The sequence below is a fragment of the Equus quagga genome, chromosome 15 (genome assembly GCF_021613505.1).
Source record: "Equus quagga isolate Etosha38 chromosome 15, UCLA_HA_Equagga_1.0, whole genome shotgun sequence".
Lineage (NCBI taxonomy): Eukaryota > Metazoa > Chordata > Mammalia > Perissodactyla > Equidae > Equus > Equus quagga.
The window spans coordinates 20,998,316-21,016,123 of NC_060281.1; the positions used below are offsets into that span (position 1 = coordinate 20,998,316).

The window sequence follows — 17,808 nt, forward strand, 5'->3', positions numbered from 1 at the left end:
GGTGTTAATGGTAGTTGTTTGAAGCTATCCTTTCGAGTCAGTGTGGTGTGACTTCTAAACTGGTTAGCCGGGACTTTAGCCTTTGATACTCTATTGTGTACCATATAACCTGTACACAGGCAGTAACACTTGGGATAGAAAGGCCAAGCAGCATTATATCCACTTTACAAGGGAGAGCAGAACTGTATAAAACTGCATCTTATTTATTTTGCATACTTTAATTCCAGAACAAAATAAACAAAACCCACAATACACAACATCCAAACCTGATGTCAAATGTGGGAAGGGATAATAATAGGCCCTTGTATCCTGCCTTAGACAGAAAGACAGGAGGAAAAAACCACTAGACATCAGCAGAAGGAACCAGGTGGGCCAGGACCACTCAGGGCCGCTGGGGGAGCCATGGGGACACTATACAGAGGACACTGGTCTGCAAGTAGAAATGCCTAATCTACTTCTTCCATGCGAGAGGCATCCTCATCACCCTCCAGTGGGGGGATCTCATCAGGAACAGCAGCACTGGGTTCCTCTGCTGCCACTTCATCTTCATCAATGCCTAAGTGGAAAAGAAGGCCAAGAAATTTGACCCAAACAGCACTGAGTCACTTCTGCCACACCAGACCAGTTCACCAACCCTTGCCACACTCAGGTAAACAGAGGTACTCACCTAGGCCTAGCTTGATCATGCGGTAGATACGGTTGGAGTGGGTCTGGGGATCCTCAAGTGAGAAGCCAGAAGAGAGCAGTGCAGTTTCAAACAGCAGCACCACCAAGTCCTTGACGGCCTTGTCATTCTTGTCTGCCTCTGCCTTCTGTCGCAGCGTCTCCACAATGGGGTGGTCAGGGTTGATCTCCAGGTGCTTCTTGGCCATCATGTAGCCCATTGTGGAGTTGTCCCGAAGTGCCTGGGCTTTCATGATCCGCTCCATGTTGGCTGTCCAGCCATAAGTGCTGGTCACAATGCAGCAGGGTGAAGACACGAGCCTGTTGGAGATTGTCACCTGGGGATAGTCACAAATACCTTAGGTTCGTATTAAATCAGATTAACACTTCAAGGCAAAAAGGGTGATATCTTATGTTCTACTCAGAAGCAACGCCTTATCTTTACCAAAATCTATACAAAGAGCAACCTTAAACCTGCCTGGTTAAGACAGCAAGAAAAAGCAGGCTCTAAAGAAATCAGGCTGTCGAAAAGCACCTATTGTGTAGTAACACAAGACTCTTGAAAGCAGCAGCCTGGAAGGGATTTATTATAAAATAAATCCTAGTCCCAGGATTGCTTACCTTCTCAACCTTCTTATCCAAGATTTCTTTCATGAGTTTGCAGAGGTTCTCAAACTTGGCCTTGCTCTCCTCCATTTTCTTCTTCTCCTCCTCATCCTCAGGTAGCTCCAGGCCCTCCTTGGTAACTGAGACCAGGCTCTTCCCATCAAACTCCTTGAGCTGCTGCACGCAGTATTCATCAATAGGCTCTGTCATGTACACCACCTCGAAGCCCCGCTTCCGCACTCGCTCCACAAAAGCAGAATTGGCAACCTGCTCTTTGCTCTCACCTGTAGGATCAATGAATGTGACTCAAGGACCAGAACCCTCGGGCCCCAGTTCCCAGGTATGCATGAATGTCCCCCCCCCTCCTCCCTACACCTGAGCAGCTTTTTCTCAGACCCAGGCTCCAACGCACCAGTGATGTAATAAATGGACTTCTGGGTCTCCTTCATGCGAGAGACATATTCTGAAAGAGAAGTCATCTCATCTCCAGACTGGGAGGTGTGATAGCGCAGCAGCTCAGAAAGGCGTCGCCGATTAGTGGAGTCCTCGTGGATTCCAAGCTTTAAGGGCAGAAAGAAAAAAAACAATCTTACTTGGAAACAATATCTTATCCTCTATGAATGGGCAAAAAGTCCATCGTAATTAAGAAAGTACGGATTTGCTGCCTCCTTACCTTTAGGTTTTTAGAGAATGCCTCATAGAATTTCTTGTAGTTCTCCTTGTCTTCCGCCAGCTCAGAGAAGAGCTCAAGGCACTTCTTAACAATATTTTTGCGAATGACCTTCAAGATTTTGCTCTGCTGAAGCATTTCTCGGGAGATGTTCAGGGGCAGGTCCTCAGAGTCAACCACACCACGAATGAAGTCTACAATCAACCAGGGAAGCAGCTCAGTTAAAAAAAAGGTAGACAGGGTCATCAAGATTCAACAGGACCCATTTTCTCACTGAACCTCACTTGCTATGTATGTCGCAGAGGATCCTTTATCAAAGATAAAGACTTCAGCCCCCTTGAGAGGGTTGAAAGCCACACAGGACATTATGTAATTACATCAGAGCAAGAACATACTCACTGAGATACTCTGGTATCAACTCATCACAGCTGTCCATGATGAACACACGGCGGACGTAGAGTTTGATGTTGTTCTTCTTCTTCTTGTTCTCGAAGAGGTCAAAAGGAGCCCGACGGGGAATGAACAGCAATGCCCTGAATTCCAACTGACCTTCTACAGAGAAGTGCTGAAAAAAATTCAAGATAAGAGTGGTTTTTGGTCCCAACACCAAATTATCAAGCTGTTTGGAACAAAGATCTGCCCTAAACACTAAAGATAGAGACTATAGGGCAGCTGTTAAGAAAACCAAGCCCTAATTCCCTAAATGAATCTAGAAAGGTACAAGCTGTGTATAATCCCTGGGTCAATGAATAAAGTCAAATCAGAACCCTGGCTGTGTAAGTCTGCCATCAAGACAAAATGGGAAGGATATCATTTCTCCATGTGTGAAAGGTCATCACATCAGTAAGTAAACTTATGTGGCTCCATGGCTGTCTCAGTTCCCAGCTACCGACCAGTTGGATAAGTTCCATTTGTCTATTACTAGCAACACCCTTCTACCTGCTCCTCCTATTGAGCCAATATTCTCACCTTGACTGCCAAGTGGTCTTCCCAGTCATTGGTAAGACTCTTGTAGAACTCTCCATATTCCTCCTGGGTGATGTCATCAGGGTTTCTGGTCCAAATGGGCTTAGTCTTGTTCAGTTCTTCCTGATCAATGTATTTCTCCTTAATCTTCTTTGTTTTCTTTTTCTTATCCTTACCACTATCATCCTCCTCATCTGAGCCCACATCTTCAATTTTGGGCTTCTCCTCATCATCTTTATCTTCCTCTTCTTTCTCACCTTTCTCTTCCTCTGCCTCATCATCACTGATTTCTTTCTCTCGTTCCTTTTCCAACTGAAAGTACCAAAGACAATGGTTAGTTTCAAAGCACAGAATACCAATGAAAACAAAAAAAATCAGGGACCGTGCAATTTTCCAGAGCAGCAGACATCATCCATGTGAGGGCTCCAGTCCACACTCACATAAAGGGTGATGGGATAGCCTATGAACTGTGAGTGCTTCTTCACCACTTCTTTGACCCGCCTCTCTTCTAAGTACTCTGTCTGGTCTTCTTTAAGGTGGAGGATCACTTTGGTACCCCGGCCAATGGGCTCACCTATAAAGAGTCAATCACAATCGAGTATAAGATGAAACTAAAAGCACAACTATATCAAAAGATAACTGTTTTACAGATAGGACACTCAAAACTTCTATTATAGGTTTCCCCAGAATTCTAACCTGTTAAGGCATCTTAACAGGAAAGCATACTTACCATGGTCAGCACGTACAGTAAAGGAACCCCCAGCGGAAGACTCCCAGGCATACTGCTCATCATCATTGTGCTTTGTGATCACAACCACTTTCTCTGCCACCAGGTAGGCAGAATAAAAGCCAACACCAAATTGTCCAATCATGGAGATGTCAGCACCAGCCTGCCAAAATTAAAAAGTCAAACCCAAGTTTTGAAGAAACAGCATGCCAAAAATCACTGATGATTATAAATGGTGTGTGCCTAGCTGAAACAACAAATACCTGAAGAGCCTCCATAAATGCTTTAGTACCAGACTTGGCAATAGTTCCCAAATTATTTATGAGATCAGCTTTGGTCATGCCAATGCCTGTGTCCACCAGCGTCAGGGTGCGTTCCTGGGGGTTGGGGATGATGTCAATTTTCAGCTCTTTACCACTGTCCAACTTGGAAGGGTCTGTCAGGCTCTCATAGCGAATCTTGTCCAAGGCCTGAAAACACAAATTGCAACCTTACAATTCTGCTTTCTTAAAGCCCATCTCTTTCTCCAAAAGAAAACATTTTCCATTTCTACTCAAGCAGCCTCGATTCCAATTACCCCTTAAGACTTAAGAACCACAGTTATCGTTACAATATCTTATCTGTCAACACAGAACAAGGCAAAGTTTTTTGTAACTTAGAGCAGGTTTATCCCCTTCAATAGTAAGCCTTACAAAATGCCAAACCACCCCCTCTCCTTTTTCTAGACTCCTAAATTAAAAAACCATGAAGATGTCAGTACTCACATCAGAAGCATTACTGATCAACTCGCGAAGGAAAATTTCCTTGTTGGAATAAAAGGTATTGATGATGAGAGACATGAGTTGGGCAATTTCTGCCTGAAAGGCAAAAGTCTCCACCTCCTCCTCTCCATGGTGCACTTCCTCAGGCATCTAAATGAGAGCAGTCAAGAATTACAAAGGAACACCATGACCTCAAATTTAGGACTCCTAAAGTTCAACCCAGTCACAACGAAAACATGAAGGGCTTTACTTCAAACTGCGGTGAGCTGAACAGTATCCATTCTCAAGAGACTGAAGACCCTTTTCTTCAGATTTAAGGCTGCAACCTTAAGAGAGTTTCTGCACCCTCAGAAACCAACTGGGAGAAAACAAAAGCTAACACGTTCAACAAGATATGAGATCAGGTTTTCTGAGAAGGTAGCTTGGAGCCAAACTACTGTTAAGTGGTCCATGGACCAGGAACCTGAGCATCACCTAGGAGCTTGTCAGAAATGCAAGAGAATGACAACTAGGTATCTCCAACGTGAATAAAAATCCCGGTAACCCACTCGCACATTTGACTGTGAAAACCACTAACTCCAATTCTATTACCTTTTTTGACATACAGGAAAAAACCCTAAGTGACTGGTTTTAAAACAGCAATGATTTGAAACTGCTCCCCCATCAGATCATCTCCCACGTCGAGGGGATGGGGGATTGCAGCCTCACAGGCTATGGGATAACCCCCAGGATCGGTGGTATACCCGCCCAGAGGGCTATTAAGACAAAGAACCGATAAAGCAAAAGCTCCATCGCAACCCCTCGGCACACGTGACCAAAGTAGAGGGCCAAACCAAACACAATCAAGATGGTGGCCGTGGTGTGCCGGGCTGACCCTCGTCACCGCCGGACATGCGTCGGCCGGGACCACACGAGGAGGGGGCGCCGCCGCGCAGCCTCCCTTCGCCCCAGCATCCGGGCACCAGGGCGGGGCGTAGGGCTCTAGAAGCTTCCAGAACAATCTCAGCTCTAGGGGAAGGGCGAGGGAGGAAGGCGCCCATGAATCTCCCAGAGCCGGCCCCCTCTCCTCCTCCTCCACCGGGACTGCAAGAAAGACCTGGAATAAGAGTCGAACTACGACGGGCCACAGGAGACCAAAAGCGTTCCTGGTCGCGGACCCTAACAGAAAGGACCCTCACGGACCTGAAATACGCGAGGCGACAAAACCAGGCCAGCACCGGGCTGCGCTGAGTCACACCGAGCTTGCACACCCACAACCCTTGCGGACCCTCCGGCGCCCCGTAGCCGCGTCCGGAAGTGGAGGGGCAAATATGGCAGCGTCCCGGGCCGGCGCGGCCACCACGTGCAGCTACCCACTACCCAGCCCCACGCCGCAGCCCACCTCGCCCGTGGATAGTCGTCGCCGGGGGGAAGGGAAGGCGCGTCACTCGAGCATAGTAGAACAAAACGAGCCAACCCCGAGAGCCCCATCCCGCCCACCTCGAAGAAATCAAGAGGAGCGGTATGCCAAAGGCCGCCCCAGCAAACAAAACTAGGGCTTTGGAAAGGACAGGAGGGATGAAAGCAACTCGAAAGAAGGCTCAAGACAGAAATGCCTGAAGGAGAAAACTACGGCCTTACCTTAACGGGCAACGATGGCGAGCACTACAGGGCAAGGTAGGCAGACTATGTCCGACTCACACGCCACAACAGGACTGCGCGAGGTGACTCAAGAGAGCGGGTGTGCGCCCCCAGTCGCTCTATATAAGGCGAAGCACATCCCAGCTGCCCGCCCCCGGATCCCTCCGCTCTAAAGGAGGATGCCTGTCAGCTCCGCACCTGCCGCCGCCCGCCCACCTTGACGTCATGGTCCAAATAGGGGAGGGGGCGGTGAAGGGCGGGAGGCGCCGGCCTAAGTATGTGTCCAGGGCGCACGTCTCTGCTCTTCAGGACAAGACCCGCACCCGAATTAGAGATTGGGAATGCTCATATGACATAATGGGGGATCTAGGGGCTAAGGTCCCACGGACCTCCCTAAAAACCTGTGAGGCAAAGACACCCAAGAGTCCCGACCTCGAAGGACAGCTAACAACAAGGTGGAGGTGGCCAACCACTCCGACCTCCCTCCTAGAATCTGCCCTCCACATTCCTATATCCCGATAAGGGGAAGGGGTTTTCCCTGGGAACGGTGCAGAAATCGAGGCCAATTTTGGGTAGCCCCAGAGTCCCGGCCCTGCAGAGGGCAGGAGGAACTGCTAGCGTTTCCTCACAAGGTGTGGCTCCCACTGGAGGAGGGGCGCTGGCCTAGCCTGGCGGGGGACTCTTTGCCCGCGCGCGGCGGAAGGAGCGAGGACGGCGGTACTGCGATTACTTCCAGCAGTTTCCAGGCCCGCCTCGGAGCCCCCGCGCCCGCACCACCCCCTTCCCTCGATGCTCCGCCCCACCCGCTGCGGCCCGGGTCTTGTCTCTGCTGCGGCTCCGCCCCGCTGCCGTTCTCCCGGGGTCCCGGGTAGGGAGTGGCTGACCCCGTCCCGTTTACTCTTAGGTAGAGTCGCAGGCGGGACTCTCTTCCCCACTCGCCAGGCCCAGCTAGCCCGGCACGGCCTCGGGGGTCGGATGGAGCGTAAAGGGAATGGTTGATTGACCCCTCCTCTCCGCCATCAATCACACCGCACACGGGCTGTTGGGCGGCTCTGCGGGCGCCGCCTTCAGCAAGCCGAGAAGGCGAACGGGGTCGTTACTGGAAGGACCCTCCGCAGCTTCTGCAGTCGCCCCCGTGTGTGGAACGCAGGAACTTGCGTCGTCCCTAAATAAGCACATCTAGCCGTTTCTCAAAATGGTTTCTTTTTTTCGCCCTCTTTCCTCCTTCAGCTGCCAAGACTTAGGGAAAGGAGGGTCTCCAAGGACCGCTGCAGGGTGGCAGGGGCTCTTGGAGACTGCTTGAAGACGCTGGCCAGAGGGCGGCCAGAACCAAGTTGTTCCCCTTCAGCTGTGGCACCGGGGCCCTCAGGCCGTGCGCCTGCCCAGCGAGCTGCGGTCTCCATGCCTCTCCTGGCTCTGCCCTTTCTGCGTGCCCTCCAGCTGGCAAGCTGCGCTTCCTTTCCAAGGCTTCATCTTGGAAGCTTACCCCATCCACAGCCCCGCCATGAGAGAATGGACCTCTGTGACCTTGTAGATGTCCATCGACTTCCTCCTGGCCCACTCTGCCTGCTCCTGGAGTGCTGGGGAGGGATCTCCCCACCACCCGCAGTCCTCTGTCACTTCCCTGGTGCCCAGCTTCCCTTCCTTGATATTTTCTTCGTTCATGTGTTGAATTCCAAAGAACAGAGGACCCTTTCCTTCCTGTTCTTTGCCCCACACTCCAGACCTCATCACCACCGCCTCGATTTCACCTCTCCTTACTCTTCTTCTCCCCTTCATTGTGGTCTTTGAGAAGCCTGAGGCTGGGAGAGGTCTGTGAGTGTGGAGAAGGGCATGGTGCTGCTGCCAGGAAAGTCCCAGGGTGTTCTGTTCCTAATGGAAATCTCAAACCAGAAGCATCATCCGTCAACACACCCTCTCTCCTCCCTCTGGGCACAAGGGGCCTAGCCAATTAAAAATCTGCTTCCTGCACAAAGAGCATTCACAACAGCCCACAGTCCTGGGAAGAGGTAAAAGTGAGCACACACTCTGTGAACTGGCAGAGGAAAGCTTCAGTGACTACCCCAAGGTCAGTCAGCTCAGTGCCTTTGCTCCACTAACTCCCTTGCTCCCTGCTCCTGAAATGGAGTGGGGATGCTGTCTCCCCTCCCAGGACCCAAGTCCATAGCAGAGCAGGAATCACGCCTGTGGTTCAGTGTCAGGACCAGAGACTCCTCAGGGATTTCTTAATGGGAAAGTCTCAAATCTTGCCCCAGCACAGAAATTCCACCACCTTTTCTCCTGGAAGCCTTCCAAGATGACTCCTTCCACTCACTGACACTTACTAAGCCCCCACTGTGAGCCTCACCTGGGGATGCAGAGATGCACAAACAGGACAGAGAGTCCTTAGTCCATTGGAGACTGCAGCAGGCCAGGTGTGAATCATAGCAATGTGGGAGAAGCATCGGAGACTCCCAGCTCAGCCTGAGGAAGGGGGCAGGCTTAGGGCTATGGCTAGCCAGGCCATGGCACAGGTCTACTCCCAGGAGAGGGAAAAGCATGGAAAGGCACAGCCCTGACAGAGGGAGCATAGCCCAGAGACCCCTGAGGGAGTCAGGAAGAGCTGGTCACCGAGGGCCATAAATGCCCTAAGTTCTGACCTTAAGTTCGGGTGAGGGAAGCCACTGAAGGCTATTAAAGATGGCTTAAAACCCCCTGGATCTCCAGAAGCCTATTTCCAGCAGCACTTGTGACAAATAGAAATGGCAAGCAATAGGATATATTGGAGTATATGAGGAAGCCATTTGGTGTAAACCTAATTCAGCCTGACTTTGTTTTTCCAAAAGGGCCTGACATGGCCATCAAGCACGCATTGTATATCTGCTTTAAACATTTACTATGGCAAGAATAAATGGCCTTAAGATAAAGGTGCAACTTCCCCCTACACTGGCATTTCCTTAAGGATAAGCATCTTTCCTTAGGCTAGGAACTGATTGCTGTGCTCACCTTTGACCACCCAGCTCACCTGTGACCACCCAGCTTGAGACAACAGACCTGCCACCCTGCTGTGTCCATCAATCTCTATGCCGACAGAGCAGTCTCACGACTGTTGTAAAAGGGACATTTCAATCATATGTGAAACATCCTTTTTGGGGGTATATAACCACTCTGTACACCCCACTTCTTTTTTTTTTTAAAGATTGGCGCCTGAGCTAACAACTGTTGCCAATTTTTTTTCCTGCTTTTTGGGGAAGTAACCCAGATCCCCCCAGTATATAGTTGTATATTTTAGTTGTGGGTCCTTCTAGTTGTGGCATGTGGGACACCGCCTCACCGTGGCCTGATGAGCAGTGCCATGTCCGCGCCCAGGATCCAAACTGGCGAAACCCTGGGCCGCCGAAGTGGAGCGCACGAACTTAACCACTCAGTCACAGGGCTGGCCCCTCTACTTCTTTGGTGCCCTTTCTTCCTTCGGGGAGAAAGGCCCTGGGCCATGGTCCTCACATTTTAGCTCACAATAAACTCACCCAAATTTTCATTTATAGATTGGTTATGGATAATTTTTGTCGACATTTCCCACCTTGATGTTCCCAAGATACCCTTCATTCCTGACCAGGCCTCAGAGACTCAGCCCAACCTTCTGCTGTCGGAGGGCAGGCAGACTAAGCCTGTAACTGGTGGGCCTGTCTTTGTTTTTGTATGGCCTGTGGGTAAGAATGGTTTTTAGATTTTTTTAATGGTTGAAAAGAATCAAAAGATGTTTTGGCATGTGAAATTTGAATTTGTGTCCATAAAGTTTTACTGAGACACAACCCCGCTCATTGTTTACACCTTGTCCATGGCTGCTTCATACTATAACGGCAGAGTTGATAGTTGTGACAGAGACCACATAGCTTGCAAGGTCTAAAATATTTACTCTCTTACCTTTTACAGAAAAGGTTTGCAGACCCCTGCTCTAGCTAAAGCTCCGTGAGGTCTTGGAGGGAGCACAGAGACTCACCTGGGCAGAGGCCTCCTGCTGCTGCTCAGACGGCGCATGCTCCTAGTTAGCAGTACCACTGGTCTTTCAAGGGGATCAGGGAGGCTGCTGAGGGCAGCTTAGCTGAGGGGCAATGGATGATTAAAGCAACCCAGGGCATCAGGACGTCGGGGATGTTATAAGCATGGGGAGCAGCTCTGGACCCTTAACTCCCAGAACAAGCAGCCTCCCAACCTCAGCACCACCCAGTGTGTCCCGTTGGTTCTGGCCCTTCCCAGTTCCACGAGGCTTTCATGTCTGCATTCCACTGGGAATACCCTGACCTGTCACCTCACCCTCACAGGCCAAGGGCTCTGCACTGCCAGCCTGTGCTCCATCTCTTTGCCTCAGTTTCCACATTCTGCTGGGACATGGAAAGTCCCTTGCACAACTTCCTGTCCCTTTATTGTTAGTGTGATTTTTTTTGATACTATGGTAAATGGGAATTTTCCTTCGTTTTCTGTTTCCTGGAGAGTCTGAAAAGCAGTCGATTTTTCTTTCTTGCTTCCAGAACTTGGTTAACTAGCTTACTAGTTCTTAATTTGTCTGTCAGGTTTTTGGTGTTTTCTAAGTACAACCCTATCTATCATCTGAGAACAGTGACATTTTGGTTTCTCCCTTTCTAATCCTTGTATCTCTTGTTTCTTGTTATACTGGTCCAGCAGGATCTGCAGAACAATGAGTGGGAACAATGATTCTGGACCTCCCTGTCTCATTTCTGATCAGAAAAGGCACGCTTCAGGGCTGTCCCCTCGGCCAAATGGTTAAGTTTGCGTTCACCTTTGGCAGCCCAGGGTTTCACTGGTTCAGATCCTGGCCATGGACATGGCACCACTCGTTAGGCCACAGTGAGGTGGTGTCCCAGGTGCCACAACTAGAAGGACCCACAACTAAAATATACAACTGTGTACTGGGGGGATTTAGGGAGAAAAAGCAGGAAAAAAAAAGAAGATTGGCAACAGTTGTTAGCTCAGGTGCCAATCTTTAAAAAAAAAAAAGGAGGCAAGATCTGCCTCAAAAGAAGTATATTAAAAAGGAAGAAAGAAAGAAAGAAAAGGCATGCTTCTAACACTTCATCACTGAGCATACTGTTTACTCTTTCTATTCCTAACTTGTGATCAATTTTAATCTGACTAGGTATCAAAATTATTCTTCTGTATCTACTGAGAATTTTGTTTGTTTGAGGAAGATTAGCTCTGAGCTAACATCTGCTACCAATCCTCCTCTTTTTGCTGAGGAAGACTGGCCCTGAGCTAACATCCATGCCCATCTTCCTCTACTTTATATGTGGGACGCCTACCACAGCATGGCTTGCCAAGCGGTGCCATGTCCACACCCGGGATCCAAACCAGCGAACCCGAGGCTGCTGCAGCAGAACGTGCGAACTTAACCACTGCGCCACCAGGTCAGCCCCATGAGAATATTGTTTTTAAAAATCCCCTTAATCTATTTATATGTTTAATTCACTAAGAGACAGTAATATTAGACTGAAATGATCTATTTCTTTAAAATTTTATAGAACTCACCTATAAATCTGCCTGAGTCTGTTGTTTTCTGTATGGAAACATTTTAACTAAGGATTCAGTTTTTTTTTTTAATGGTATAAAACTATTCAGGTTTTCCCTGAGTCAATTTTGTTTAATAATTTTTCTGGATGTTTCTTCAAAGCTTTAGATATTATGGCATACTATTTTCTTTGACTATTTTTTAAATCTCTGTTCTGTCTAAAGTATGTCTCCTTTTTCATTCCTAAAATTTTTTTTCATGTCTTAAACCTTTTTCATGATCAGTTTCACCAGAGATTTGTCTATTTTATTTATATTGATCTTCATCTATTTGTTTTCTGTTTCTTCAATTTCTTTATTTTTAAAATTTCTGCTAAATTTTTTCTCATTATTTCTACTTTCTTTAGGTCAGTTCTGTTGTTCTTTTTCTATTTTCTTAACTTTGATACGTAGCACGTTAAATTTAAGCCTTTCCCCTTTTCCGACATAAGGACTTAAGGCTACACGTTTTTCCTCAAGTACTATTTTAGCTATATCCCACAAGTTTCAATACATAGTATTTTTATTACAATTCAGTTTTAAAAATTACCTGATTCCAGAGCTGGCCCCATGGCCGAGTGGTTAAGTGCGCTCTGCTTCGGCAGCCCAGGGTTTCACCGGTTCGAATCCTGGGCGTGGACATGGCACCACTCATCAGGCCATGCTGAGGCGGTGTTCCATGCACCACAACTAGAAGGACCCACAACTAAAATTATATACAACTATGTACTGGGGGGGCTTTGGGGAGAAAAAGGAAAAATAAAATCTTAAAAAAAAATTATTCGATTCCTCTTACATTATCTTTGTTGATCAATTTAAGTGTTTAACATTTTCAAATATGTTTAATTGAAATATCTTTTAATGATGTTGTAGACATACCACGTGGTAGACATTCAATGTGGTGTGTATGATACTAGCTCCTTTGTAGTTGAGAGTTGGATGAGGTTAACCTAGGATGTGGTTAATAGTTGTAAATGCTCCATGCGTGCTTGAGAAAAATATGTATTATCTAACTGTTGGATAAAAGTCTAAATATGTTAAATCTATTAATACAAGCCAGTTAATTATGGTGTTAAAAACAAAGAAAACAAAAAACCACTTGGAGAACCCAGGGGACATAACTTGGAGAAGAGTGAGGCTGCGGGTGGGGTGATCACATGGGTTGGAAGAGGCACCGTGTGTGCCTTCTCTGAGGTAGGGTGATAGCACATGGGGCCGAGCGGAGGGGAGGAGGACCACTCTGGGTTGGGGGGGGGGGGTCAAGAAGTCTGCTTTAGGCACATGGTGGGGCACCAAGGAGACATGTCCAGGAGGCAGAGGCTGATGACTGAAGTCATGGGCAAGGACAAAATCTCTCCGGGGGGTGTGGTGAGAAGGCCAAAAATGATGATCTAAGCCATTCTGGAATTGCAAATCGGGTATCTTTGGTAACCCGCTCTATTAATACACATGTGAGTGTGTCCCCACTCTCTAAGGGCTTAGTATCCATGGCCTAAGGGGTGTGACTGAGTCCTGCTGACCTGCCATTGTCAGCCCAGCCTGAAAATGTCTGTCCTCCTCCTGCCATCACACCCACCAGGCATCCCTTTTTGTCTGGGGCATAGATCAGTGTTCCAGGCCCCCTGTGACTAAGAAGGTAAAAGTTAACTACTCCGAGTAGAATCAGTTCAGCCCAGAGCAGATTTTAGGCAGGGGAAGGTGCAGGGGACGGGTGGCACCACAAACAACCCTGACCTACTTAAGTGTCCTGCCTGCCACCCATCCTGCCCCAGGCACAAGTCACTCCTCAACGTGCAGGTCTCAACTGACTGGATTTCTGCGCATCCACTGGGCCCAGTGCCTGCCTGGCCCACCTGCACCCAGGTAAGGGACTGGTAAGGCTGTGGTAGTGCTACTGGGTGGTGAGGAACTCACGAATAGGAGGGACTGAGGTTAGACGTCAGGAGGGGCTTTACTGGTTTCACCTGGGAAGGATGACGTGGGAGTTCAGGATCCTAGGAGGCTTGGGATCCTTGGGCATGTGAAAAGAGAAGATGACTCTCTGGGAGGTTTTGGAGGCAGGGGAGGAAGGTGCAACCAGCCTGTGTGATGATGCCACATGCTCACATAAGGCCTTGTAGCTTTCCATCTCCTTCACTGCCTGGGAGTGTTCCCCGTGTGTGTGTGTGTGTGTGTGTGTGTGTGTGTGTGTGTGTGCATCAGAGAAAGAGAGACTGAGAGAGACAGACAGACAGAGACAGAGATTATATTTATCTGATGCTTTGCAGTTTACAAAATATTTTTCCATCGTTTAATCTTTTCAGCCTCGGTTTTCTGGAGTCAGATGGGCATAGCAATAGTCAGCACTTCATAAGATTATTGGAGGATCATAAGAGACAACATATGTGAGACCGCAAGTAGAGTGGCAGGTGAAAGTACTATAGTCCCCCCTTATCTGTGGGGGATACTTTCCAAGACCCCCAGTGGACACCTGAAACCTCAGATAGCACTGAACCCTATATATATGCTGTTTTTTCCTATACATATGTACCTATGATAAAGTTTCATTTATTAATTAGGCACAGCAACAGATTAACAATAACTTCTCTTTGGCGTATCCAAATTGCCAGCATCACTAGTCTTGGGCTTTGGAGACATTATTAAGTAAAATCAGGGTTACTTGAACACAAGCACTTCCATACTGCAATGTTGATCTGATATCCAAGATGGCTACTAAGTGACTAGAGGGCAGGTAGCATACGTAGTGTGGCTACACTGAACAAAGGGATAATTCACTGCCCACGTGGGAGGGAGCAGGAGGGCTCAAGATTTCATCACATTACTCAGAATGGAGCACAATGTAAAACGTATGAATTGCTTATTTCTGGAATTTTCCATCAAATTATTTTCAGGCTGAGGCTGACCTGCGGAGTAACTGAAACCACAGAAAGTGGAACGGCGGATATCCGCGGTTTCAGCCACCCGCCACAGTCAACTTCGGTCAGAAAATTATGCTACTTCACAATGCCCTTCTCATTCTCCTCCGTTCAACTCATCAGGTAGCCACTGCATCATCTCACACCATCACAAGGATGAGTACCGTAAATAAGATATTTTGAGAGAGAGAGAGACCACATTCACATAACTTTTATTACAGTATATTGTTATAATTGTTCCATTTTATTATTAGTTGTTAATCTCTTACTGTGCCTAATCTACAAATTAAACTTTATCACAGGCATGTATGTATAGGGAAAAAGAGTATGTAAAGCCTTCGGTGCTATCCTCGGTTTCAGGGGTCCTGGAACACATCCCCTGGAGATAAGGGGGGACTATGTGGTTGTTACTCCTTATCTCAGTGGAGTTTCACAACCAGGAGACGTAGGCAGGGCAAATGTTACTACCCCTGCTTTACAGACGAGCGGCTCTGAGATGGAAGGCCTGGCTCAAGGTCACCCAGACTTAAGGTGAAGTTGAGTCGACCTGACCGCACCCAGTCTGGTGCCCCACCCGCCAAGGGTCAGATGCGAAGGGCCAGACGGGCACCAGGGGGCGTGCGGGACCGGTGACGTCACTGCCCTCCCCTCCCCCTCGCCCGGGGGTTGGGGGAGGCTGAGCAGATCCCTGGCTCCCGTCGTTCCAGCCCCCGCGCCCCTCCCGGGCCAGCCCTGCGGTTCTCGGCTGTCCCAAGAGAGGTGGGGATGTAAGTGTTGGTTCACACTGGGAATGGCCTGGGCGAGGGACATGAGGCTTGGTTCTCGAAGCTTCCAGGGGCTGAAGGTGCGGGGGAGGGGACGGAACATCGTGCAGGGAGGAGCAGGGAGCCCCTTTGACCCAGGGCAGGGAGCGCACCGTGCTGAGGATCATCCAAATGAGTCTTGGGCACCACGTGTCTCCACGGTCCTCACGTCCTGTATAGGCTCCCTTAATTCCTTAGCAAGTCCATACATACATGTCACCCCATCTTAAGAAAAGATCTGCGCTACAGAGGATGAGGGACTTGTCCAGGGTCACACAGCTGGTACTTGACAGGCCCAAGACGGAATCCTAGGCTCTGAATCCAAACCACCTCCTAACCTCATAAAAAGGTCCAGGAGAGGGCAGCTGTCACGGGCAGAGGTCCCCACTTTGCGGGGTCCTGTTGACTCATTTAGCACTCGCCCTGCAGTCTGGAGCAGAATGCCAACTGGCTCATTCCCAGGGAGCACTAGGCCTGCCAAGGCAGAGAGCTCTGAGTGAGCACACCCTCTCCCGGAGGGGAGCCATGCTGGAGCCAGGTCATTTGGAGATGAGCTAGAGGAGTCCCACACGACACAGGCCATTGATGGACTAGGGGGGAACCTGGGCTCTGCCCAGCTGAGGTGACCATCTCCACACTCACTGCCAACTTGCCCAGGAACCAGACGGGCCTCACTGCCAGCCTGGCCTGCGTGTCAGACCTACTGGCTGGCTGACCCCCCTTCACTCCCACTCTCCCTGTGTGTCAAGACTCGAGTTTCAGGCAGGGCCTGCTGGCCAGAGCAGAGCTCTCTCTTTAAAGTGACTCTGCATTTCTCTGCTCACATCCATTTTGAATCACTATCATTGTTTAAAATACTGAGAATAATTTATTTTCCCAATAATTGGGGTTTTTCTGTCAAAAGCTGCCCCCCTCCTCCCCATTATACTGCCCTCACCATGCTGTTCTCATATTCACTTAAAAGAATAGATACATATGTATGGTGACAGGTGAAAACTAGGCTATTGGTGGTGAACATGATGTAGTCTATACAGAAACTGAAATATAACGTACACCTGAAATTTACGCGATGTTATAAGCCAATATGACCTCAAAATTTTTTTTAAAAAAGGATACGCAGATATATTTCAATTCATTGTTATACCCGAGGCTTCACTTCTATTTTCAAGGATGACTGCTGATTTTACTGGGGCTCTTAGCTTTTCAAAAGTTTAAAGCCCCAACAATTCACCATATGAGCTTAAATAAGAGGGAAATTTCTGCGTTGCAGCGGCAGCGACCCCAGAGAGGACGGCAGCTGAATACACTGATGCTTCGTACGCAAACGTCACCCGGAAGGAAGATGACTAGCACAAGCCATGGCCGAGTCAGGGATACCTGGCCGATTCTTACGCTCAGCCCTTCCCCCTTACAGGAAGCAAAGCGCTAGGAGGAGCGTTGAGGCCGGAAAGAGGCGGCCTGCCTCCCACAGGTGGTGTTGCCTGCAGAGCGCCTACTTGTGGTCGGAAGCCACCACTGCAGTCGGGCAGGCCGCCGACCTGGGAGCTGCTTTAAGCCCCACCCCTCCCCGTTTTCAGGCGAAGACACTGAGGGCAGAATGGAAATGAGGCTGCAAATTTGGGGTCATTTGCATTAGAAAACATTTTTGGAAAAAATATCCTACTAATTTTCTTGGACATCAATTTAAGTACAGGAAGAAGGAAAGTGACTTTTTTTTTTTTTTTGAGGAAGATTAGCCCTCAGCTAACTACTGCCAGTCCTCCTCTTGCTGCTGAGGAAGCCTGGCTCTAAGCTAACATCCGTGCCCATCTTCCTCTAGTTTATACGTGGGACGCCTACCACAGCATGGCTGCCAAGCAGTGCCATGTCCGCAACCGGGATCCGAACCAGCGAACCCCGGGCCGCCGAGAAGCGGAACGTGCGAACTTAACCGCTGCGCCACAGGGCCGGCCCCCAGAAAGTGACTTTTAATCGAAATGTTTTATCTCCTTCAAATCATTGCTGGGATGGAGAGAAACTTATTAACACCCATCTTTGTCCCCTGGGCACAGGCAGTGAAATGAGTGTTACTACACAGCTAGGGTTAGGCAGGGGAAGCCTGCTGGGAGGGACAAGCAGATGCAATGAAGCAACCATTTTTTCAGTACCTCTGGGAGCCACGTACAGCACTTGCAGCTTAAAGAGTAAAAACAGGAACAGAATGTAGACTCTAACCTGAAAAACATGAGTCTGTCTGCTGGCTGGAGTAAAGAGCATGATAGAAGAAAAGTCACAAAGTTACAAAAGTTCTGAGGTGCAGAGGGGGAAGGAATTGCATAAACTGCCTGTTGCTGTTGGTGGCAGAGGATCAAGAAATGCTTGGCAGGCTCCAGGGTGAGAGACCAGCGTATCACTACATTTGTTTTCAGATTATTCTGTGGCCACATGTGGGATGGGTTGGAGGAAACCTGGGCGAGAGTCCTGGAAGGCCAGGCAGGAGGCGGTGAAAGGACCCAGAGAAGAAATACAGGGTCCCTGAAAGGTTGTTGGTGCTGAA

The 17,808-nt window shown here is 48.7% G+C and overlaps 1 protein-coding gene across 1 annotated transcript; it reads right to left on the reverse strand.

The window, feature by feature from the left end:
* Positions 1–183: 183 nt before the first annotated feature.
* HSP90AB1 (heat shock protein 90 alpha family class B member 1) lies at positions 184–6,171 on the reverse strand. Its single transcript, XM_046639784.1, has 12 exons — positions 6,014–6,171; positions 4,397–4,543; positions 3,896–4,102; positions 3,636–3,795; positions 3,346–3,479; positions 2,909–3,217; positions 2,339–2,504; positions 1,943–2,133; positions 1,682–1,829; positions 1,285–1,553; positions 668–1,001; positions 184–556 (listed from the first exon to the last, which is right to left on the reverse strand). The coding sequence occupies exons 2-12, from the start codon at positions 4,541–4,543 to the stop codon at positions 447–449; spliced, it is 2,175 nt and encodes a 724-aa protein (XP_046495740.1). The 5' UTR covers positions 6,014–6,171; the 3' UTR covers positions 184–446.
* Between the last annotated feature and the right edge of the window lie 11,637 nt (positions 6,172–17,808).